The following is a 26,608-nucleotide window of genomic DNA, read 5'->3' on the forward strand; positions in this document are numbered from 1 at the left end:
TTGAAATTAGTGAGCACAATCAGTGTTGTATGGATTATATAATTAAATATAATGAATCATGTTCAGTCGTAATCAAACAAATTATAAAAAGTAGGCTGATTTAACTTTTCTGGGATCCATCTTCAATGGTCACCTGGTTGTGCAATTTAGTTCTGAATAGCAATTTATAGCATAATACTAAAATATAATTTTCCTTTCCTGCAGATTAAAATGCAAAAATCTTCCATGAGTATTGTTTTGACTAGTATTGAATTAGATTTCCCGAGTGTGATTCAAAAAGACTATTTTGATTTTTAGGTTAGTAAATGCTGTATGCATATGGACAAGATTTTGGCTTAGTATAATTACCACTATGACAAGAGGAAGGAGACGCCATCGAAATAAAACAAAACCAGTAGACAGTAAGCCGTATCACGAACAACTAGAAACAACCTTAAAATCAACAGAATCTACTCTATCTGAGAAAACGAAGGGCGCACAAAAACCAGGAGCTAGCAAAATACAGGTAATTAATTGCTAAAATTGATTATTTTGTGGAAATATGCCCACATGTTCTTTTTTCTTAGGTGGTTGAACTCAATCTAATAGCCCATTTCCCTATTTCTAAAAGTTCTAAAAAGTTGACAATACTGTTTAGATAATGCTCCAAACTTTCGTCCTCGGAGATTTTCTTTATCTTTAAATTGAAGATCCGCTTAAAAGAGGCCTAGAAAACTGAAATTGGTATGAAATCATAATTTCGAGGTTAAAAGTAATGACAAATGACGCAATCATCTTTTTGCCTGTCTAATTGCAACGTTATTATTAAACACATTGAATATTGTTTATGTTTTACTGAAAAAATACTATTTGGAATATCAGTTTCAACAAAGTTAGCCTTGGTTTTGATTTATATTTATAATACCAATTACAATTTTGTTATAATTTTTACAACAGTATAAAAAACAACAACACAGAACTAAAAAGGAAGAAACAAAATGAAAGGAAAACACTTAAGAACAGTTTAGTCACGCAACTTAAACCTACTTGCAAAACACAATTTAACTAGAATACAACCGAATTTTACAAAAAAAATAAGGTTTTTTTCCTTTGTGAGGTTTTTTTTTGTATTTTTCTGTCAAAAGGTATTCGTACAAGACCTTAAATGAGTTATTGCTATGCTGGTATTGATCAAAACCCGGAGGGACCATCTGAAAGTTGCGACGACACGACCAAAGTTTTACAAGGGAATAATTGTCAAATTAATTAGTTGTTAACAGTGAGCAGTCATTTTTTTGTATCAAGGATTTATTTAGGCTCTAGAGCACAGGAAATTAAATTTTGTGTCCAAATGTTTTTGGACACAAAACATTGGACTCCCTAAAGTAATTTGAAAACTGAAGGAGACCCAAGGCGTTTAACCAATTTATCCGAACAATCTAAGAAAAACTGGATTGTTTCAAATGTCCAGTTGAAATGAATGTAATAATAGTTAATTTGACTAAAGAAAGTTTCTCTAACTGCCCCTGGACTTGCTGTAGCTGTAGCCAAAAGTATTTGAAATGAAACCTTGTTAGAAGACTGGGGAAACTATACAGCTGAAAAACAACACTTTTAAATCAGGTCTTGATTTTTTATCAGCTTAGGAATGATTTTGACTAACGCAAACCCTTTTAATTCTTTTTCTGCTTAATTTGAAGAAAGAAATTGATAAACATCTATCAAATTCTTGGGATTGAACAATATCTACTATCCACTACCATTACACTAAGCCATCATTGTTATTCATAGTTAAGTCTTGGCAGAGGCATTCCTCTTTTTCAAAGATGAGGTGGGAGATAACATCCATAAATTTTTTTTTTATTTTTGTTTCAAGTCCACTTTTATAGTTTCACACTCGATGCCAGATATCTTACTTGTATGTAACTATGTTTAACTATGTAATTATGTTAACATCTGGCCTTTTCAGCTTGCTGATCCCAGTAATAAATCAGCAGACGCTTGTTTATCAGATCTGCATGACGCAGACTATGATGGTGAAAAAGAAATTGAAAAGCAATTGAAGCATTTTCGAGCAAATGACCAATTCTCGGTCAAGCAATATTTGATCAAAAAAACGGTCGAAGATGATGTGCCTGGTGATAAATGGAATGGAACTAATGCATGGGATGCTGAGAACAGGAGGTCTCAAAGTAAAAGTGGAGGACCACTCATATTTAGAGGGAGAGGTGCGTAATGATGATATTGCACATTTTTGTTTAAGAAGAGGTGGGAAATCAGTTCAGAAATAGCCTTGTTGACCTTATCCAATAGTTATTCCATTAATTGTGGTAAATTTATTAAGAATAAATTTACGCAGTCGTATCATCCTTTTGGCGTGTCTTAGTAATTTTTATTTATTTTGTCACTTCCCCTTTTTGTATTTAATATCTTGCTTGTTTTTAAACCTGTTAATTTTTTGTTTTACTCTGTCTCTTTTGTGAAACTTTTTTCTGCTTCCATTTCTCATTTTCATTTCAACCCACCCTTTCTTCCCAAAGAAATTAGTTAGGAGTTTGGAGAGAGGTATTATGTTCAAAATAGTTGAAAGGTCCAGTAACCTTGCCCTTGGGAGGAAAAAACAAAGCCATTATGAATTTGGTTGTATGTTACGCGGTTTACCTCTGGTTCACATCGTATAGTAATTGTTTTTGGGAATTATTCATACTTTTTGGGGGAGGGGCGAAGATTTTAGGCCGGGTAATTTTGCGCTGGGAAAATTTTTCACACGAGGCAAGTTTCTGGGAAGAATGTTCTAGATAAAATTTTACACAATGGAGGAAAGATGCCTTGATGTTGCTCCTTACTTGTAGTTGAATTTTTTTTAATATTAGCAAGAACAATTCAAGTACTGTTATTAAATATAAATTCTTAATCAAGAAAATACTGGGTGTTTTTTGTTGAATTTTCACTATTCTGCTGATGTTGATGACTAATTTGTGTTAATATTTAAAGGTCGCGGAAGATTTGTATCTTCAAATGGGTCAGACAGAGTTAGAGGTGGAAGAGGTCAAGGTATAGTTGGTGCTCGTAATGATCGTTTTGGCTATCGGGGAAACATACCCACAGAAGTCACTGTTTTTGGCTCAACCATGGAAACCCAGTGTGGTACACTTCAAGAGAAGTCAGATGAAGAAGTTAAAGTTGGCAAGTTTTGTTTCTCAAATACATATACTAGTGTATATCAGTGGATTTAAAATCTGGATTTTATGAAAAAATTAAATTTTTGGGATACAAATTATCTCGCAAATTTCGAAACTTATTCATATTCTATTTCCATTGGACTTAGAACATTCCGTAATTCTTTGGGAGAAGAAATATCGTGGACAAAGGGTAATACGGAACTATAAATAGCAAAACCACGCTTTTAGATAAACGCAAGAAAACTTGATCACTTCATAAATCAAAAAGAGTGTGTTTGGTTATAACAGGCTACAAGTCACATAAGTTTTCAAACAGTTCCTCGTAACGAATTGTAATTAAGGAGCGATGCGGCTCAATAGTAACCAAAACTTAAAGGAACAGAGCCTTAGTTTTTTACTGTTTTGAAAAGCAGAGTTGAGAAAAAAGGGTCAAACTTTATCATAAAGAGTGGGGTTTTGAGGAGGGGAACAGCCCCTATCATATACGGAGTAATTTTTGTTCGTTTTAAGTCTTAATATCACTCCTTTATTATTTAAAAAAATTAATTTAAATTTTTTTTTATTATTTAAAAAGACGTAAGAGCTAAACCTTAATGGGGTACTAAATATCCTTGTTTTACATTAGTGTGGGAATTTGGAAAAAAAAAGTTTAACGACAAGTAAAAGAAAAATGAAATGATTTTGTGGGCCAAAAGCGTCTGAAATAGGGTGATGGGTGAAGCCCCATATAGGTATGGAAATATTGAGGAGAGACAGAACTTGTTTTGTTGGCCAAAGACCATGATAGTTGGCCCCCGGTGTGGGCCAAAAAGTGCGACTTGTGCATTTTTCTTCAAAAATGATTTATGTATATGTCAAAGGTAAACTCAGAACCAGAAATAAAATACAGCAGTCAGATAACCTTTACGAAGATAAAAAGAACTATACGCCAGTTTATCTCCATTAGTCTAATTCTTCAGAGTGACTGCAGCAGACAGTAAAACTTGTTTTTACTGTCTGCCGACTTTTTTTTTAACTGGGATTCAAAAAGATCCTGACAAAACAAGATTCAACTCTTCACACAAAATAATACCTCTATTCTATTCTGATTAAATAAAAAAAAGTTTTGGTAAGGCCCGTGCGCGGTGCTTGCCAATGTCAAATTAATTTAACTTAAATCCTTTAGCACAATGTAACCTAGGTTTAAAACTGTTTTTTGTTTTATTTAATCAGAATAAAATGCTGGCATTATTCTATGCGAATTAAATGAAAAAACCAAGGTTTGTAACTGAATGTAAGGAGCGACATTAAAACCTAAAACGAACAGAAATTATTCCGTATACTAAAGTGGCTTTTCCCTCCTCAACAAACCGCTCTCTACGCTAAAGTTTGACTCTTTCTCTCAAATTTACTTTTTAAAATAGTAAAAAACTTTAGCGTATATAGCGGGGTGTTGAGGAGGGAAAAGCCCATTTAATATACGGAGTAATTTCTGCTCGTCTTAAGTTTTAATGTCGCTGCTTACTTTCAGTTAAAAAACTTGTTTCTTTTCATTTAATTTTTGAACGTTTTTGAATTAATATATTTTTTAATTTTGGCTGTCCGCACATGAATAATTAATATGAAATTTGCATATTATTTTTTTTTTTGACTAAATGGCATTCTCTTAGTTTTGATCGGAAGATTTTGAGGAAAAAGGGGTGAGAGAGGACTAGCTGCCCCCCAATCTTTTTGTTACTTAAAAAGGCAACTAGAACTTTTAATTTTATACGAACGTATTTACTTGTAGAAAATATACGTAAATTGCAAATTAAATTACATAACGAACTTCTATATGCGTATATTTTTATCATGTATATGAAGAGGTTTGCCCCCTCATTAATACCTCACTCTTTAAACTAAAGCTTAAATTTTGTCCCAATTCTATACCAATGACCCCTGAATCATAAAGGCCGTAGAATAAATAGGTGATAATTACTAAAAATACTTAGCGTAAAGAGTGAGGTATTTAGGAGGACATGAACCCCACATATGCTTAATAATTTCTGTTCGTTTTAAGTTTTAATGCCGCTCCTTACTTTCAGTTGAAAAAACCTTTCCATATTTATTTTTAATTGTTGTGTTTTTGTTTTAAATAGTGCTAGAGTATCCTGCGCTCCCTTCGTGGAAACTATCTAATCTCATGACAAATTCCTCCATGGAAAGATCCTCCCACGTAACCTCCTCACCTCAATCACTCTCCCTCCCAACAAAAAAAAACACCCCCTGAAAACTTCTGTACGCTTCCCAATAAACATTAATATACCTAAACACTGGTCAAATTTTTGTAACTTGCAGCCCCTCCCCCTTGGACATTGAGGGAGTAAGTCGTCCCTAAAGACATTGTTATTAGGGTTTTTGACTATGCTGAACAAAATGGCTATCTCAAAATTTGGTCTGTTGATTTTGGGAAAAAATGAGCGTGGGAGGGGGCTTAGGTGCACTCCAGTTTTTTCGGTCACTTAAAAAAAGCACTAGAAATTTTAGAGCGTTAGAATGAGCCCTCTAGTGACATTCTAGCACCACTGGGTCGATAAGATCATCCCTGGGAAAAAAAACAACAAATAAACAAATAAATACGCACCCATGATCGATCTTCTGGCAAAAAATATAAAATTCTAAATTTTTATAGATAACAGCTTGAAACTTTTACAGTAGGGTTCTCTGATATACTGAATGCGATGATGTGATTTTCGTTCAGATTCTATGACTTTCTCAGGCTCTTAAATTTTGATGGGTAAGACTAAATTTGAGTAAACTTATATATTTATAAATCATCATAAAAATGCAATTCTTTTGATGTATCTATTAGTATCAAATTTTCGTTTTTTAGAGATTCGTTTACTATTGAGCCGGGTCGCTCCTTACTACAGTTCGTTACCACGAATTGTTTGTTAGTTGAAAATGAAATGTAATAATCTTTTTGAATCCCAGCTCCAAAAAAAGAAAATCTTAGTAAAAAAGTATATTTAAACTTTATTCACAAAAACTAAATGATATAGGAAATTGAAATTATAGCTTTGTTCACGCTGCAAATCATAATGGTAATAGCAAAAACAGTAAAAACTAGACCTACGTTGCCCGGGCAACGTGAAGTGTTGCGGCAACCTTTGTTCGGCTTCGCCGACTCAAGTTTTGCGAGAGCAACACTTTCGTTTTGTTTCTTCGCTATCGATCAGTAATCACATTTTCAAAGGCTATTCCTCAGCGTTGAAAAAACAACAACAAAATAGTATCGAAAGAAGGGACTAAATTGACTTTGCAGTCAGTTGAACTTTATCCTTTTCAATCATAGACATTGTGAGGGATGAAAACTTGGACAATATCTTATATAATCAAGTTGGTATTATAAAGCTATCCATAACTTTTCAGGATGAAAATACCATAGGCGACACTAATTATTACGAAAATACCTCATTGTTTTACATTATCGTTTGTACCCGTTCCGTAAACACTTAGTTGTTTCAGATTTAAAGAGATCGAATACAATGTGCACCAATTTGCACAGCACAAAGTGAACAGATTCTTACTTACAATTCCTTCTCCCGTGATGGACATCAAGTTCACCGGAAACGAATAAATTGGTACATGAACTAGCAAAAGTTGCAAACCCCTCATTGCTGAAGATCATTGTAGCCCAACAGCCGATTATTATTTACAAATCCTCTACATGTCTTACCACCGGAACCAAATTGGTTCAACCATCAAATACACCGGAAACAAATAATAGGTACACCAACTAGCAAAAGTGGCAAACACCTTATTGCCGAAGATGATTATGAGCTAACAGCCGTTTCTCGCCCGAAGTGAACCGATTCTTACTTATAAGTCCCTCTCCCGTGATAGGCATCAAGTTCACCGGAAACAAATAAATGGGTATACCAACTAGCATAGTTGCATGCCCCTCATCACTGAAGTTGACTGTAGCCTAACAGCAGATTTGTACTTAAATTGCAGATAAAAATCTGCAATGGTGTTCATCACTTTCTGTAAAAACCGCACAGGTTAGACCCTTACCAGTTTCCAGGAATAAGCTGAGATCGGCGGCATAGAAAAAAAAACGGGACAAAACCAAAGTGTTGCTCTCGCAACACAACTAGAAAGGAGCGACCCGGCTCAATGATAACCGAAACTCTAAAAAACAGAATTTTGATACCGATAGTTACATCAGAAGAATCAAATTTTAATGCAAATTTTAAATAATTAGGTTTCATCTGGTTTAGTTTTACTCATCAAAAGTTACGAGCCTGATGAAATTTGCCCTATTTTAGAAAATAGGGGGAAACATTCCCCAGAAGCCACAAAATCTTAACGAGAATCACATCATTGCATTCAACGTATCAGAGAGCCCAGCTGTAGAAGTTTCAAACTCCTATCTACAAAAATATGGAATTTCTTATTTTTTTGTCAGATGGACAGATCACGGATCTATGTTTATTTTTTATTTTTTTTCTTTTCCGCAGCGGTGATTGTATTGACCAAGTGGTCCTAGAATATCGAAAGAGGGCTCACTCTAACGGAAATTAAAAGCTCTAGTGCCCTTTTCAAGTGACTAAAAAAATAGAGGGCACCTAGGCCCCCTCCCACGCTCATTCTTTTCCAACAGTCACCAGATCTAAATTTTGAGATAGCTATTTTGTTCAGAATAGTAAAAAAATTAATAACTATGTCATTGGGGACGACTTAATGCCCTATAGTCCCCGGGGGAGGGGCTGCGAGTTATATAAACCTTATCTATTGTTTACATATAGTAATGGTTGTTGGGAAGTGTACAGACATATTCAGGGGACGTTTTCGCGTTGGGATGCGGGTGGTTCGGGGGAGGGGGTTACTTGGGAGGACCTTTCCATGGAGGAACTCATCAAGACGGAAGAGAATCTGTATAAAGAGGCCACAGGAATTTCTAGTATTATTCAAACAAACAATGAGAAAAAAAAAGTTGTTTTTTTCAACTGGAAATAATGAGCAGCATTAAAAAATACAACAAACAGACATTATAATGCATATAAGAGGGTTTTTTCCTCCACCAAACCTCCACAATGGCCTATTTTACGGCCTTTATGATTAAGGGGTCATCAAACATATCGTGGTAACGAATACGTAGTAACGAGCGACCCGGCTAAATAGTAAACGAAACTCTAAAAAACGGAATTTAGATCCTAATAGATACATAAACAGAATAAGATTTTTATGCTAATTTTAAATATATAAGTTTCATCGAATTTAGTCTTTACCATCTAAAGTTACGAGCCTGAGAAAATTTGCATTATTTTGGAAAATAGGGGGATACATCCCCTAAAAGTCGTAAAATCTTGACGAAAATCACACCATTGGATTCAGTGTATCCGAGAACCCAGCTGTAAAGGTTTCAATCTCCTATCTACAAAAATATGGGATTTCGTATTTTTTGCCAGAAGACAGATCATCGGTGCGTGTATATTTGTTTTATTTTTCTTTTCCCCAGCGGTGATTGTATTGACCTAGTGGTCCTAGAATGTCACAAGAGGGCTCATCCTAACGAAAATTAAAAGTTCTAGTCCCATTTTCAAGTGATCAAAAAATTAGAGGGCACCTAGGCCCTCTTCCACGCTCATTCTTTTCCAAAAGTAACCAGATCGAGTTTTTTGAGAAAGCCATTTTGTTCAGCAAAATAAAAAAAATAATAACTATGTCATTAGGGACCGCTTAATGCCCCAGAGTCTCTGGGGAAGGGGCTGCGAGTTACAAACTTTGACTGTTGTTTACATATAGTAATGGTTTTTGGGAAGTGCAGAGACATTTTCAGGGGACTTTTACGCGTTGGGCTGCGGGTGGAGGGGGGAGGGGGTTACGTGGGAGGATTTTTCCATGGAATAACTCATCACGAGGGAAGAGAATTTGTATGAAGAGGCCGCAGGAATTTCTATTATTATTAAAAAAACAATGGGAAAATAAATAAAAAACAGTTATTCAACTGGGAGTAAGGAGCAGCAGTAAAAAATAAAACGAACAGACATTAAAACGCATATAGGAAGGTTTTTCTCCTCCACAAAACCTCTACAATGCCTTATTTTACGGCCTTTATGATTCAGGGGTCATCAAACAGTTCATGGTAACGAATATGTAGCAACAAGCGAACCGGCTCAATAGTAAACGAAACTAAAAAAAAAAACGGAATTTTGATGTTAATAGATACATCAAAAGAATCAGCTTAATTATAAATATATAAGTTTAATCGAATTTCGTCTTTACCATCTAAAGTTACGAGCCTGAGAAAATTTGCCTTATTTTGGAAAATAGGGGGAGACATCCCCTAAAAGTCGTAAAATTAACGAAAATCCCACCATCGTATTCAGCGTATCAGAGGACCTAGCTGCAGAAGTTTCAATCTCCTATTTGTTTTTTTTTTCTTTTTCCCCAAGGGTGATTGTATTGACCCAGTGGTCCTAGAATGTCACAAGAGGGCTCATCCAAACGGAAATTAATAGTTCTAGTGCCCTTTTTAAGTTTCCAAAAATTTGGAGGGCACTTAGGCTCCCTCCCACACTAATTTTTTCCCAAAATCAAAGGATCAAAATTTTGTGGGGTTTACGCGGGAGGATCTTTCCATGGAGGAATTTTTCATGGGAGAAGAGGATTTCCATGAAGGGGGCACAGGATTTTCTAGTATTATTTGAAACAAAAGCAATGAAAAAATAAATATAATTACTGAAAGTAAGGTGCAAAATTAAAACTTAAAACGAAAAGAAATTATTAAGCATATGAAGGGTTCATCTCCTCCTAAATACCTCGCAATTTACGCTGAAGTATTGTTTTTTTTATTACAGGGTCATACTTAAAGAATTGGGACAAAATTTAATCTTTAGCGTAAAGAGCGAGGTATTAACAAAGGGGAAACCTCTCATATACGTAATAAAAATATACGAATATAGAAGTTCGTTACGTAAGTTAATTTGTAAGTTACGTGTTTTTTTTACTAATAAAAACGTTTGTAAAAATTAAAAGTTCTAGTTGCCTTTTTAAGTAACCAAAAGATTGGAGGGCAACTAGGCCTCCTCCCCCACCTCTTTTTTCTCAAAACCGTCTGATTAAAACCAAGAGAAAACCGTTTGGCCAAAACAAAAAATTAATATGCATATCTCATTTTAATTATTCATGTACAGAGAGCCCAAATCAAAACATGCATTAATTCAAAAATGTTCAGAAATTAGATAAAAAAAGAGTTTTTTTTAACTGAAAGTAAGGAGCGACATTAAAACTTAAAACGAACAGAAATTACTTTGTATATGAAAGGGGCTATTCACTCCTCAACGCATCGCTCTTTTCGCTAAAGTTTTTTACTGTTTTAAAAAGTAGAGTTGAAAGAAAGAATTAGTTTGATAGCGTAAAGAGCGGGGCGTTGAGGAGGGAACATCCCCTTACATATACGGAGTAATTTCTGTTCGTTTTAAGTTTTAATGTCGCTCTTTTCTTTCAGAAATAAAACTTGTTTTTATAGCACTTGGTACCTACCAATTGACATATAGCGATCGAAAATTCTTTCGTTCTTTCGGTCTGTCTGTCGGTCTCGGTTTTGCTAGTTTAGCCACTTCCAGATAAGTTGGAACGATGAGTTTTCTCAGGCATATAAGGGACAAGACCAAAAAGTCTTTTCCCTGATACGACAATCTGGAGAGAGTGGGGGGACGGTTAATTCAGAAAAATAAAAAAAATAGGTAATTTTAACTTACGAACGGGTGATCGGATGTAAATGAAATTTGATATTTAGAAGTTTTGTCTTGTCTCAGAGCTCTTATTTTAAACCCGACCGGATCCAGTGACATTCGGGGGAGTTAGAGGGGGAAACTTGAAATCTTGGAAAACACTTAGAGTGGAGGAATCGGGATGATACTTGATGAGAAAAATAAACATAAGTCTTAGATAGGTGATTGACATAGTTGGAACGAATCTGCTCTCTTTGGGGGAGCTGGAAGAGGGTTAATTCTGAAAAATTAGAAAAAAATTAGGTATTTTCACCTTACGAAGGAGCGATTGGGTCTAAATGAAATTTCATATTTAGAAGGACCTTGTAACTCAGATCTCTTATTTTAAATATCGACCAGATCCAGTGTCACTGGGGGAGTAGGGAGGACCAGAGATCTTGGAAAACGCTTAGAGTTGAGAGATCAGAATGAAACTTGATAGGAAGAATAAGCAACAGTGCTAGATACGTGATTTCCTTAACAAAGAAAAAAAAATTACCGCTTGTAGTCATTAATATTATACTACTATTTACAACAGGAGGAAGACTTCTGGGTAGAATGTTCTTGAAGAGGTTGTACACGATGAGGGAGGAGATTTCTAGGTGTGATTTGAAAACCGATTAAAAAATAGCTAAAGTGTTTTTGTTTTTCAGCTGATCGCAAGTAGCAGCATTAAAACTTAAAACGAACAGAAATTATTCCATATATGACGGTTGGTCTCTCATCTTAAGCCTCATTATTTATTGCAATGTTTTATTTTTAGTCACAATACTTAGAGACAGACAAGTCAAAAATAAGGGATGTTTAATCAAATAAAAAGTAGTTTTAAAGAGCTTTAAAAATTGTAACGTAAGAAGAGAGGCTTGTGAAAAGGGTTCTCTCCGTTGTATACAAATAATTTATTTTGACATTAAGTTTTACTTTCGGTTGAAAAAATCTATTTTGTTGAATTTTAGAAGGAACTAATAAAACACTGTTATAGAATTTATACCTTAATGAAGAGAATACTTCACAATGTTTAGAGAGGTCTCAATATTCTGCTACTGCTATTGATGAATTGTTTTTTTTTCATTGATAGGTCGCGAAAGATTTTTATTAACAAATGGTTCAAAGAGGGGCAGAAGGGTAAGAGGTCGAGGCGGTGCTCGTAATAGTCACTTTGAAGGTCAGAGAGATACACCCAAAGACACCACTGTGTTCAAAACGCCCAATGAAACTTGTGGTAGTTTACCTCAAGAAAATTCAAAAGAAGAATTGAAAGTTGGTAATTTTTGTGACTCAAGTGTATATAGTAGGATTCATCAGTGGATATGAAATTTAGGCTCACAAGATAGTTCAATTTCTGGGATATAGACAATCCCACATTTTTTAGAAACTGGCTGTTTCTTGTGTATAAGAAGCATTGAACTAATAAAAAGCATAACAAGTTTTTGAGTCACAACATTTTTTCACAAGTTCCAATTTCTAAGCATCTACTCTGGAGTGGTGATTGGGTTGGTAAAAGCAGGTCATCTTTAGAAATGGTTTTGATAGCAGACAAAAAAACAGTTTTTAAGCTTAGATATCCAGAATTCATGACTTTAAATGTGCTTCCTGTTAAAACTTCTAAATCATGTCAAGAAAGAAGGGAACAGCTTTTGTTCTTATTAAATTTTTTTGTTCTTAAAATTTGAATACAAAAATATATTTATATTTGAAAATATTATAATATTAATAGAATATAAATAATATACGATAGTAGTTTATCAATTAATATTTTACTGTTATGTTTTGCTTTTACCATTATATTGAAGAAGTAGGTTCACCCTTGGTAGTAGAAAGGTTGAGGTGTATCCTCATCAATTTTCAAGAGGTCTCTTGCTTTCTTTGAACAGAGTACCTATATAGGCCTTTTTGGGACGGAGATAGTACTAGTGTAGCTATACTGGCAACTTTTCAGGGGGTTACTCCCTCCATGGCGTACCTAAGCATTGTTTCAAGGACCGCTAAGCCCCATTTTCAATGTATCTATATGGTATACTGCGACATAGTACAAGCTATTCTTGACAGCATTTCCTCTGAGTTAAATTTTATATGGCAAATCTTCTAGAATAAAAACTGTTTTTTACCCCGTATTTTGTAAACTTACACTCCATTCAATTTGCAGATAGAGTTAGGCTACAGATAGGAGTGACCATAGTACCTATAATGGTTAGAGGTATAGGTGACCGTTCTACCTGTATTGACTTCAGATAGGGGTAACCATAGTACCTGTAATGGCTAAGGATAGGAATGACCTTTGAAACGTATTATGGATACAGATAGAGGTGACCATAGTACCTATAATGGCTACAGATAGGGGTGACCATAATGCCTGTAGTAGCTACAGATAGGGGTGATTACATTACCTGTAATTGCCATAGACAGTGTGACCGGTAGTATCTGCAGCGGCTATAAATAGGGATGGCTATAGTACCCATAATAGTAGATAAGATCAAAATATCCAAGTTCAATTTTTATGCAAAGGAAAAAAATACTCTGTAAAGTGACTTGTGATTCTTAATTTTATCTGGCGGTTAGCAGTTATAGTTCTTCAGTTTGATGTTTGCCCTATCAGTAGCCTAGATAATGGCAATTAAGATGTGGATTTACAAAACGGTTTAAAGTAGTTTTTGGTTTCGCTTTCGAATTATATTCGAAAAGTTATGAGTAAGAATTAACCAGATAAAAAAGAAAAATAACATTCATGGAGCAAAGAAAAGTACATTACTTTGTGCTTTATTCAGCAACAAGTGATGCCAATAAAGTAGTCTATCCACTGTGACTATCTGCAAAAAAAAAAAAAAAAATATTGGTGACTTTTAATTACTGTAAGGAACCACAGGAGGGTGAATTCTTTCTCATATACAGAATACCTTTTGGTCCTTTTAAGTTTTAAATACATTCCTTACTATTTTTATGGCACTTGGTATTAACCAAGTGACATATGGCGATTGCAAATTCTGTCGGCCTGTCCGTCTGTCCCGGTTTCGCTACTTTAGGCACTTCTAGGTAAGCTAAGACGATGAAATTTGGAAGGCGCATCAGGGACCGGACCAGATTAAATTAGAAATGGTCTTTGTCCCTATTTGACCATCTGGCGGGGAGTGGGGGGCCGGTTAATTCGGAAATAATAAAAAATAAAGCATTTTCGACTTACGAAAAGGTCATGGGATCTTAATGAAATTTGATGTTTGGAAGGATATCATGTCTCAGAGCTCTTATTTTACATCCCGACCAGATCCGGTGACAAAGGGGGGAGTTGGAGGGGGGAACCTAAAATCTTGGAAAACACTTAGAGTGGAGGGATAGGGATGAAACTTGGTGGGAAAAATAAGCAGAAGTTTTAGATACGTTATTGACATAACCGGAATGGATATGCTCTGTTTGGGGGAGTTGGGGGGGGGGGAGGGTTAATTCTGAAAAATTAGAAAAAATGAGGTATTTTTAACTTAAGAAAGAGAGATCAGATCTTAATGAAATTTGAAGTTTGGAAGAGTATCGTGTCTCAGAGCTCTTATTTTAAATTCTGACTGGATCTGGCGACATTGGGGGGAATTGAGGGGGAGGGGGACCTAAAATCTTGGACAACGCTTAGAGTGAAGGGATCGGGATGAAACTTGATGGGAAAAATAAGCACAAATCCTAGATACCTGATTGAAATAACTGGAATGGATACGCTCTCTTTGGGGAAGTTGGGGGGGGGGGCGAGAGTTAATTCTTAAAAATAAAAAAAAATGAGGTATTTTTAACTTACGAAGGAGTGATCGGATCCTAATGAAATTTGCTGTTTGGAAGGATATCATGTCTCAGAGCTCTTATATTAAATCCCAACTGGATCCTATGAAGGGGAAGTTTGGGGGGGGGGAATTGAAAATCTTAGAAAATGCATAGAGTGGAGGGATCGGGATGAAACCTGGTGGAAAAAATAAGCAGAAGTCTTAGATACGCTATTCACATAACCGGAACGCATCTGCTCTGTTTGGGGGAGCTGGGGGGGGGGGGTTTAATTCTAAAAAATTAGAAAAAATGAGGTATTTTTAACTTAAGAAAGAGAGATCAGACCTTAATGAAATTTGAAGTTTGTAAGGATATCGTGTCTCAGAGCTCTTATTTGAAATCCTGACTGGATCCAGTGACATTGGGGGAAGTTGGAGGGGGAACCTAAAATCTTGGAAAACACTTAGAGTGGAGGGATCGGGATGAAACTTGGTGGAAAAATAAGCAGAAGTCTTAGATACGCTATTGACATAACTAGAACGCATCTTACATAACTAGAACGGGGGGGGGGGTGTTAAGCCCAAATAATTAGAAAAAATGAGGTATTTTTTTCTTAAGAGAGAGAGATCAGACCTTAATGAAATTTAAAGTTTGGAAGGATATCGTGTCTCAGGGCTCTTGTTTAAAATCCCGACTGGATCCAGTGACATTGGGGGGGGATTGTGGAGGGAACCTAAAATCTTGGAAAACGCTTGGTGGAGGGATTGGAATGAAGCTTTGTGGAAAAATAAGCACAAGTCCTAGATGTGTGATTGACATAACCGGAACGGATCCGCTCTCTTTGGGGGAGTTGGGGGGGGGGGTTAATTATGAAAAATTAGAAAAATGAGGTATTTTTAACTTACGAAGGAGTGATCAGATTTTAAGGAAATTTGATGTTTGGAAGAATATCATGTCTCAGAGCTCTTTAATTAAATCCCAACTGGATCGTATGAAGTTGGAGGGGGGACGGAACATAAAATCTTGGAAAATGCTTAGAGAGGAGGGATCAGGATGAAACTTGGTGGGAAAAATAAGCACATGTCGTAGATACGGGATTGACATAACCGGAATGGATCTGCTCTATTTGGGGGAGTGGGGGGGAGGGTTAATTGAAAAAATATAGAAAAAATGAAGTATTTTTAACTTACGAAGAAGTGATCGAACCTTAAATAAATTTCATATTTAGAAGGACCTTGAAACCCAGATCTCTTATTTTAAATCCCGACTGGATCAAGTGTCAATAAGGGGGGGGGGACCGGAAATCTTGGAAAACGCTTAAAGCGGAGAGATCAGGATGAAACCTGGTGGAAAGAATAAGCACAAGTCCAAGATAGGTGACTGACATAACCGGATCCACTCTTTTTGGTGGAGTTGGGGGGGGGGGGAGGAGTAATTCAGAAAAATTAGAAAAATGAGGTATTTGTAACTTACAAACGGGTGATCAGATCTTATTGAAATTTGGTATCTAGAAGGATCTTGTGCTTTAGAACTATCAAATTAAATCCTGACCAGATCTGGTAACATTCAAGGGAGATGGAGGGGGAGGCCCTAATTGTTGGAAAACATGAAAATCAAGGTTTCTTACGAATGGGTGATCGGATCCTAATGAAACTTGATATATAGAAGAATCTTATGTCTCAGATGCTCCATTTTCAATTCGAATCGGATCCGGGGACATGGAGGATTGGAGGGGGAAACAGAAATCTCGGAAACCAGAAATCTTAGAAAACGCTTAGAGTGGAGAGATCGTGATGAAACTTGATGGGAAGAATAAGCACAAGTTAAAGATACGAGATTTATATAATTGGTACGGATCCGTTCTCTTTGGGGGAGCTGGGGGTTGTTAATTTGGAAAAATTAGAAAAATTGAGGTATTTTTAACTTACGAGGGGTAATCGGATCGTAATTAATTTTGATATTTAGAAGGACGTCGTGACTCAGAGCTCTTATTATAATCCTGACCGGGATTAAGCCTCTGATATTCCTTTTAAAGCAATCTATTGATTCTTAGAATTTTGCAAGAGCTCATACTATATGAGATCTTGGCTCTTCCGACCTCGTCACAAGTGCTATATGAGCTCTTAGCTCATGTTTAAAAAACAACTTCTTTATGGCACTTAGTTTTTACCAAGTGACATATAGTGATCGCAAATTCTGTCGGTCTGTCGGTCTGTCTGTCCTAGTTTTCCTAGTCTAGGCACTTTCAGATCATCTAGGGCGATACAATTTTGCAGACTTATCAGGGACCAGACAAGATTAAATTAAAAATAGTCATTTCTCTGATTTAATTATCTTGGGGGAGGGGGAGCGAGAGAAAGTTAATTTGAAAAAAATTATAAAAAATATTTGGAAAAAGTATTTTTAGCTTACGAACAAGTGATTGGATGTTAATGAAATTTGATATTTAGAAGTATATCGTATCTCAGAGCTGTCATTCTAAATCCCGATTGGATCTGGTGACATAAGGGGGAGTTGGAGGGGTAAACCTAAAATCTTGGAAAACGCTTAGAGTTGAGGGACCAGGATGAAACTTGGTGGGAAATATAAGCACAAGTCCTAGATAAATGATTGACATAAACGAAATGGATCTGCTCTCTTTGGGAGAATTTAGGGGGAGAGGATTAATTCTAAAGAATAAGAAAATATTAGTTATTTTTAGCTTAAGAAGGAGTGATCGGATCTTAGTGAAATATCATATTTAGATGGGCCTCGTAAATCACATTTTTTATTTAAATCCCGACCGGATCCAGTCTCGTTGGGGGGAGTTGGGGGGGACCAGAAATCTTGGAAAACACTTAGAGTGGAGAGATCAGGATGAAACTTGGTGGAAGAATAAGTAGAAGTCCAATATACATGACTGTAATAATTAGTCACACAGTTAATCTGTATCATAGGCAGTGCGTTAGCGCTGCCTAAATAAATAGCAATGTGGAAACAATGGGCTAGTTATTTTTTTCTGACCATTATACTTTTTACAGAAGGAGTAACGGTCCAAAACAAAATCATTTGTTTTGAAATTGAAACCTCTCGTGTTTTTTTTTAGAGTCAAAAGTACTTAGAGTCAATCAGCACTCCCATACCCATCGTTTATCCAGACACAATCAATCAAAATTTTGAGATAGACTCAAAAACCCCACTCAAAAACCCCAAGGGTAAGAATTACAAGTTATAATAGTTGCCCAGTAATAACATGTAAGGTTGTTATGATAGGGGTGGTCATATAAACTTTAGAGAGAGCTCATTCAGTTGGAAATTACAGTTTCTAGTGCACGTTTAAAGCTTCAAAAGTGACTAGAGGGAAACTATCCCTCCCCCTCCTTATTCCCTCGTTTGCTTAAATGCATCCTATAGAAAGTTTTAAATAGCTATTTTTTCAAAATAGTCCAAAGATCTTATGAAAATGCCTTCAGGGCTGAAACAATTCTGCAGAGCCAGGTGGCAAGGGTTGTTAGTTATGCCCTGAGGGATACAAGTTTCTATTGATTGGATCATCGTATAAACTTTAAAAGAGACTAATTTAATGGTACATTGAAAATTGTGGTTCCCTTTTAAGAGCCAAAAGTAATAGAAGGCAACTAGCCCCCACCCATGTGCACCCTTTTTTGTCAACTAGCATCTGATCGACACAGTTTAATAGCAAATCTGTTCAAAATATTCCAAAGAGTATACAACAATGCCTCCAGGGTTGACAAAACTCACAGGGCCCTGGGTTAAAGGTTGTGAGTTATGCCCTGAAGGTATTTAAGGTTTTTTTAAATGGGTGGCCGTATAAACTTCGGTTGGGGCTCTTTTGATTTGAAATTAGAAGTTAGAGTGCCCTTTCAATTTGGGGTCTTTTGATTGGAAATCGGTAGTTATAGTGCTCTTTCAAAAAGATAAAAGTGATTGGAGGGCAACAGATCCCCTACACCCATCCTATCCCAAAACAATTATCGAATCAAAATGTTAATACATTTATTTTCTTCAGAATTGTTTAAAGGTCCAGTAATTATGCATTTGCTGATGTTACTCCCCTCAAAACCCTCAGGGCAAAGGCTGCAAGTTAAGCTACTAATCCATTTTTTGCATATAATACATATTGTTGAGAAAGGTATGGATGTGACAATGCAATGATGCCTCCAGGGTTGAGAAAAATCACCAGAGCCCTTGGGTAAAGGTGGCCCTACAAACTTTGGCAGGGGGTCTTTTGATTTGAAATTGTAAATTATAGTACCCTTTGACAAGTCATTAGGGATTGAAGGGCAACAGATCCCGTACACCCATAATTTCTCAAAACATATCTAATGAGAATATTGATACATTAATTTTCTTCAGTATTGTTGAAAGTTCTAGTAGTTTTATCTTTGGAGATGTCAACCCCTTCAAAACCGTCAGGTCAAAGGCTATAAGTTGAGCAATTGATCCATTGTTTACATATAATACATACTCCTGAGAAAGGTATGAATATTTGACCCTCATTTTCAAAAAAGGCAAAAGATATTTAGGCTAGCCTGTCAGAGAATGGTGAGGGGAATGTTGAACTAAATCAAAATACGATTGCAAATGCTAATCGAATTGGGAATTGCAATCTTTTATATTGAAAAGGCAGATCCGTTGGAATCATGGGAATGAGAGGAATAAGAACAGCCTCACCCTCAAAAGGCCCTGTCAAGATTGTGCCTCTATTAGGTTTTCTATTGTTTTTTTTACGACAAGTCGCGTGCCATTGCAAAGCTTTGGTGGGTTGATATTTCTTAAAAGTATTATTGGTAGGCCTATTTTTAGTTGTAGCACGTGTGGTGGAAACCCTGAAAGATCTATGGAATTTAAAAATTCAGATGGATAATTAACCGCTTCATTTGGTTCCAAAACTGTGTCGACTGACTTGTAAAGGACTGCCTGGTCTCGAATCTTGGTCAAAACAATATTGTTGATTTTGTGGACGTCTATATTTTTGGGTGCGAGAATCGCTCTTTCACTTAGCCATTTATTATTTTTATAATTTTTTAGAATATTCGGAAATACTTTTTCAATCAATTCATTTTTGGACGTCACTAAATTACAGAAATCAGCAGGTAGTTGTATACGTCCTGAAATTGAGTCTACTGGGAGCTTTCCGTTTCCAATTGCCAGCAATTGATCTGAAAATGTTTGACCAGAGTCATCGTTTTACAATCGGACACGCATATTTGTAGTTAATTTTAATATTTTTACGTGTGCCCATAAATTAGAATTTTTCAGGCAAGCATTCATTTCGTCTGCAGATGTTGATCTAGGTATTATAGGTAATGTTTGCCTGAAATCTCCCGCAAGCAATATTAATGTGCTGCCAAAGGGTTTCGACTTCCCTCTCAAATCTTTCAAGCATTGATCCAGAGCCTCGAGCGATTTTTTGTGTGCCATTGTGCACTCATCCCAAATAATAAGTTTGCAATGCTGCAATACTTTACCCATCCCAGATGATTTGGAAATAATTCACGTGGGAGTTTCTGTAGAATGCAAATTCAGAGGCAATTTCAAAGCGGAATAAGCAGTTCTTCCACCAGGCAGCAATGTTGCGGCTATTCCGGACGACGCAATTGCCAACACTATATCATTTTTTGATCGAATTGATGCCAGAATCAGTTTTATAACAAACGTTTTACCAGTACCTCCTGGCGCATCCAAAAAGAAAATTTCTCCAACGTTGTTATCGACACAATGCATTATCGTATCATAAAGGTCTTTTTGTTCCGACGTTAACTTGGAAATGTTATTTTGTACATACGACAATATATCACTCGTACTATAACTTTGTTCACGATCCAATTCTACACATGTCGAACAGTAGCGATACGGTTAGGTGAAGGCATTCCCAAATCCTGAAGAGGTTTGTTTGCCATACGTACGCACAAATCTTCTATAATAACTAAAGTGTAGTTATAAATTTCTGATGTAAAATCAAAAGTCATATCTGACGTCTCTAACTGTTTTCGATGGAGTATATCTTTGGACATTTTTGACTTATATTTTTCCCATAACTCTGTAGGAGCTGATGGAGAGCAAGTTGTTAAAATGATGCCAAACAATGCACGAATTTGACTTGGGGTTGACGTTTCGCACGCGTCATTGATTCAGTTATCCCAGTGTTGGTCATTCTCCAATAAATTCAGAGCTTGGCATGCACTACGGTAAGTGTCATGTATAGTACCGTTTACAGTTCTCAAATACTCAAAGGATGTCGGACCGGGTACATTCACCAAAAGCAGGCGTAGAAAGAAGCATTCATGTTGATTGGGGTGAACGGTGTAGAGTCTTCCTATCGTGGTATCTTTGAAGATGGTAGGTTGGCCGTCGACTGACTTACCCTGTTTTCGACGTTCAAATACTTTATTTTTAGTATTCCACGTGTAATACGAAGGCACTTCAGTATACAGCAGTTTTTTTGCAAAAGAATCATTTTTGCAAAGCGAAAAAAAAGCTGTTAATGTTGTATCCGGTGGATTCAGGGCTCTTTGTTGCACGTTGGTTTCCGTGAAATAAACACATTGACCATTCTGTAAATGTACCGCTAAGTGAACAACAGCTGGACTACGTTCATGTATCAGAAATGAAAGAATTTGCCAAACAGCTTCATTACTGCTTATGTATCTTCCAGCCTGATATTGTACGATTTCGTCGAAATCTTTGATTTCGGGCTGCAAGCCAAAAACTGCCATGTCACTGCCTTTGTTGACGTATTTACATATGTATTTGATTGCCTTTACGGAGTTACAGTATTCAACGTTTATGTGTGCATTAAATGTTTTTGATAATAATGGGGAATATGGAACAACCCACTGGTTATCTACTTCGATGGTGGTACCGTTACGCTTCTTTATTATTGCTGTTTTACCGCCATCTTCAGTAGATCTTCTTCTATATTGTGGGTAACCATCATTGCCAGTAATTGTGTTTGATACTAAAAGTCGAGGATATTGCTTTGTGCACCTTCCTTTGGCCATGCATGGTGAATTTTCGTTCAGTGCACCGCAAGGTCCATGCATCATATTTTTTAAGATAATATCATGTAACCCCTTATTGACATTTTTATCAGGTATTTCAGCGGAAATCACATCATCAATTTCGTTCGAAGTAATTTTTTTATGTAGCCAGATTAGTATATGTGCGTGTGGCAAACCTCGTTTTTGCCATTCCACTGAGTACATCCAGCATCGCACTGACCCAAACACTTCGAGTTTTACTATGTAGTTTATCAGTGATTTCAACTTTTGCCGGAAGACACGGGCCGTAATGTCATGCCTATGAACCGCCGATTGGCCTTGAAGTAAAAGCTGCAGTATCTCGTCCCAAGATTGATTACATGTAAATGTAATAAATAAATCTGGACGACCATAGAGACGAACATACGCAATAGCATCTTGAGCATATTCATGCATAAGACGGGGACTGCCAGTATATGACGAAGGTAAAATTGCTAATCTTCCAACGTTTGTGGTATTACCGTCATTTATAACTGCATCTCGCAAATGAATGTATTGTTCAGAGCTGAGCTTGGTCTGATTCAGGCGGATATATAGCAAACGTTCTGATTCAATTTTAGCATACATATCAACGAAAAATTGGTGAAACAATTCACGGCATTTTAAAATATAATTTTCTTCATCCTGCCGAATCATTAGTCTGTAGGAATAATAATGCATTGCACTGCATTTCTTATTCATTTCTTTGTTAGTGGCTGGATTCATCAATTTAATATCAAAGTGATAGCCGTCGGCTCCATCCCAAAAAATGATAGGATATTGTAGGGCATCGTAGCATCGATGAGTTTCAGCAATTCTTAACAATTGAGCGTTTCGCTTATGAAGAATAATATCTCGAGGTAAAAACTGATCACCGACCATAACGATTGCCACTTCGTCGATAGTTGGAGCATTGTATCTACGCACATGTTGGCCAGGAGGCGTTTTGTCAGCGGAAATAACAATTTTATGCGTATCAGTAGGCATCAAATCGATGGCTGTTTTGAACAGACGCACTAAATTATTATTTTCGTGGAAAAGATGTTGCAATTGGGAAACGATTGTCCTTTCAACGTTGGGAGAAATTTCGCAACGTGCATTCAATTCAGAATTTCTATCACTGATGAAGTACAATTGTAAAAATTTATGATTCTCGCCTGAGAATGGTAGAAGGGACCCTGCTCTATGATAAATTTGCCCTTTTACTTTGAAAGTAGACATAAATTGATCTGGATTTTCGATTTGGGCTCCAAACGACGTCATTTGGAAACATGAGTTGTATTTTCTGATTTTTGACAAAAAACGCTTAGATTCTGACGTAGTTCCAGTAAGGAAAGTCTTCAATGGCTCTGGTGGTGCAGCCAATAGAGGAAGTTTAACTTTTCCTGAGGCGCAACACATTGCCATTGTTTCACCATTGAATTTCAAGGCCTTGCAATAGGGACAAATTTTAGACATTGTCCCGATTTGAACACATCTACTCAAGCTATAGTCATCGACTGGGCTGTACCTGAATGCCAGGTGATAACTTTCAGGTTGCTCTGATTCCTCGGCACGCTTTCTTTTCTTACTTTCTCTATCAGCAGCAAGCCTGATTTCTTGCTGTTCTGGTGATTCCTCGGCACGCTTTCTTTTCTTACTTTCTCTATCAGCAGCAAGCCTGATTTCTTGCTGTTCTTGTGATTCCTCGGCACACCTTCTTTTTTCACTTTCTCTTTTAGCAGCAAGTCTGCTTTCGCGTTGCTCTGGTAGTTCCTCGGCACGCTTTCTGTTCTTTCTTTCTCTATCAGCCTCAAGCCTGTTTCCTTGCTGTTCTTTTGATTCCTCGACACGCTTTCTGTTCTTTCTTTCTCTATCAGCCTCAAGCCTGTTTCCTTGCTGTTCTTTGGATTCCTCGGCACGCTTTCTTTTCTGACTTTCTCTATCAGCAGCAAGTTTTTTGGCATAGACTCTTTGAGCATCTTCATCGGCTTTTGCCACTGTAAGTTCATCAGTCATTTTAAACTTAAACATTAATAGATTTCTACGTGAACATATATGTCTTAAATATCTTTAATGACGTCACCGTCATAGCAAAAATGACGACAACTAGCTTCATAACGTCAGTCGACACAGAAACATGACGTCACCTGACAGACAGACACACAGACAGACAACTTATTTTTATATATATAGATAAGATATATAAAAATAAGTTGTCTCTGTGTGTTTGTGAGTGTGTGTCGAGTGACGTTATGTTTGTGTCTTGACTGACGTCATGTTTGTTGATTGACGAAATTACACACCGGGACACCGGGACACAAATGACGACCGGGACACCGGGACATCTATCTATATATATATATATATATATATATATATATATATATATATATATATATATATATATATATATATATATATCTATATATATAAAAATAAGTTGTCTGTGTGTGGATCTGTGGATCAGGTGACGTCATGTTTCGGCTGACGTCATGAAATTAGTTGCCATCATTTTTGCTTTGAAGGTGACGTCATTCAAGTTATATAAGACATATGTTCGCCGTCATGTTTCGGCTGACGTCATGAAATTAGTTGCCATCATTTTTGCTTTGAAGGCGTGACGTCATTCAAGTTATATAAGACGTATGTTCGCGTAGAATTCTATTAATGTTTAAGTTTATAATGACTGATGAAGATGCTCAAAGAGTCTATGCCAAAAAACTTGCTGCTGATAGAGAAAGTCAGAAAAGAAAGCGTGCCGAGGAACTACCAGAGCAACGCGAAAGCAGACTTGCTGCTAAAAGAGAAAGTGAAAAAAGAAGGCGTGCCGAGGAATCAAAAGACCAGCAGGGAAACAGGCTTGAGGCTGATAGAGAAAGAAAGAACAGAAAGCATGCCGAGGAACTACCAGAGCAACGCAGAAGCAGACTTGCTGCTAAAAGAAAAAGTGAAAAAAGAAGGCGTGCCGAGGAAGTACTAGAGCAACGCAGATGCAGACTTGCTGCTAAAAGAGAAAGTGAAAAAAGAAGGCGTGCCGAGGAATCAAAAGACCAGCAGGGAAACAGGCTTGCTGCTGATAGAGAAAGTAAGAAAAGAAAGCGTGCCGAGGAATCAGAGCAATCTGAAAGTTATCGCCTGGCATTCAGGTACAACCCAGTCGATGATTATAGCTTGAGTAGATGTGTTCAAATCGGGACAATGTCTAAAATTTGTCCCTATTGCAAGGCCTTGAAATTCAATGGTGAAACAATGGGAATGTGTTGCGCCTCAGGAAAAGTTAAACTTCCTCTATTGGCTGCACCACCAGAGCCATTGAAGACTTTCCTTACTGGAACTACGTCAGAATCTAAGCTTTTTTTGTCAAAAATCTGACAATACAACTCATGTTTCCAAATGACGTCGTTTGGAGCCCAAATCGAAAATCCAGATCAATTTATGTCTACTTTCAAAGTAAAAGGGCAAATTTATCATAAAGCAGGGTCCCTTCTACCATTCTCAGGCGAGAATCATAAATTTTTACAATTGTACTTCATCAGTGATAGAAATTCTGAATTGAATGCACGTTGCGAAATTTCTCCCAACGTTGAAAGGACAATCGTTTCCCAATTGCAACATCTTTTCCACGAAAATAATAAGTTAGTGCGTCTGTTCAAAACAGCCATCGATTTGATGCCTACTGATACTCATAAAATTGTTATTTCCGCTGACAAAACGCCTCCTGGCCAGCATGTGCGTAGATACAATGCTCCGACTATCGACGAAGTGGCAATCGTTATGGTCGGTGATCAGTTTTTACCTCGAGATATTATTCTACATAAGCGAAACGCTCAGTTGTTAAGAATTGCTGAAACTCATCGATGCTACGATGCCCTACAATATCCTATCATTTTTTGGAATGGAGCCGACGGCTATCACTTTAATATTAAATTGATGAATCCAGCCACTAACAAAGAAATGAATAAGAAATGCAGTGCAATGCATTATTATTCCTATAGACTAATGATTCGGCAGGATGAAGAAAATTATATTTTAAAATGCCGTGAATTGTTTCACCAATTTATCGTTGATATGTATGCTAAAATTGAATCAGAACGTTTGCTATATATCCGCCTGAATCAGACCAAGCTCCGCTCTGAACAATACATTCATTTGCGAGATGCAGTTATAAATGACGGTAATACCACAAACGTTGGAAGATTAACAATTTTACCTTCGTCATATGCTGGCAGTCCCCGTCATATGCATGAATATGCTCAAGATGCTATTGCGTATGTTCGTCTCTATGGTCGTCCAGATTTATTTATTACATTTACATGTAATCAATCTTGGGACGAGATACTGCAGCTTTTACTTAAAGGACAATCGGCGGTTCATAGGCATGACATTACGGCACGCGTCTTCCGGCAAAAGTTGAAATCACTGATAAACTACCTTGTAAAACATGAAGTGTTTGGGTCAGTGCGATGCTGGATGTACTCAGTGGAATGGCAAAAACGAGGTTTGCCACACGCACATATACTAATCTGGCTACATAAAAAAATTACTTCAAACGAAATTGATGATGTGATTTCCGCTGAAATACCTGATAAAAATGTCGATAAGGGGTTACATGATATTATTGTAAAAAATATGATACATGGACCTTGCGGTGCACTTAACGAAAATTCACCATGCATGGCCAAAGGAAGGTGCACAAAGCAATATCCTCGACTATTAGTACCCAAAACAATTACTGGCAATGATGGTTACCCACAATATAGAAGAAGATCTACTGAAGATGGCGGTAAAACAGCAATAATAAAGAAGCGTAACGGTACCACCATCGAAGTAGATAACCAGTGGGTTGTTCCATATTCCCCTTTATTATCAAAAACATTTAATGCACACATAAACGTTGAATACTGTAACTCCGTAAAGGCAATCAAATACATATGTAAATACGTCAACAAAGGCAGTGACATGGCAG

The 26,608-nt window shown here is 36.7% G+C and overlaps 1 protein-coding gene across 6 annotated transcripts in view; it reads left to right on the top strand.

The window, feature by feature from the left end:
- The window catches only part of LOC136031433 (uncharacterized), a 509,032-nt gene that overhangs the window by 41,795 nt on the left and 440,629 nt on the right, over positions 1–26,608 (top strand). For all 6 annotated transcript variants that reach the window (XM_065711007.1, XM_065711011.1, XM_065711006.1 and 3 more), the window contains exons 2-4: positions 298–505; positions 1,949–2,207; positions 2,974–3,165. In XM_065711007.1, coding sequence (XP_065567079.1) covers positions 353–505; positions 1,949–2,207; positions 2,974–3,165 — 604 coding nt within the window. In that variant the 5' untranslated portion in view covers positions 298–352. The remainder of the gene's footprint in view (positions 1–297; positions 506–1,948; positions 2,208–2,973; positions 3,166–26,608) is intronic.

This window comes from Artemia franciscana, chromosome 9, assembly GCF_032884065.1.
Source record: "Artemia franciscana chromosome 9, ASM3288406v1, whole genome shotgun sequence".
NCBI lineage: Eukaryota > Metazoa > Arthropoda > Branchiopoda > Anostraca > Artemiidae > Artemia > Artemia franciscana.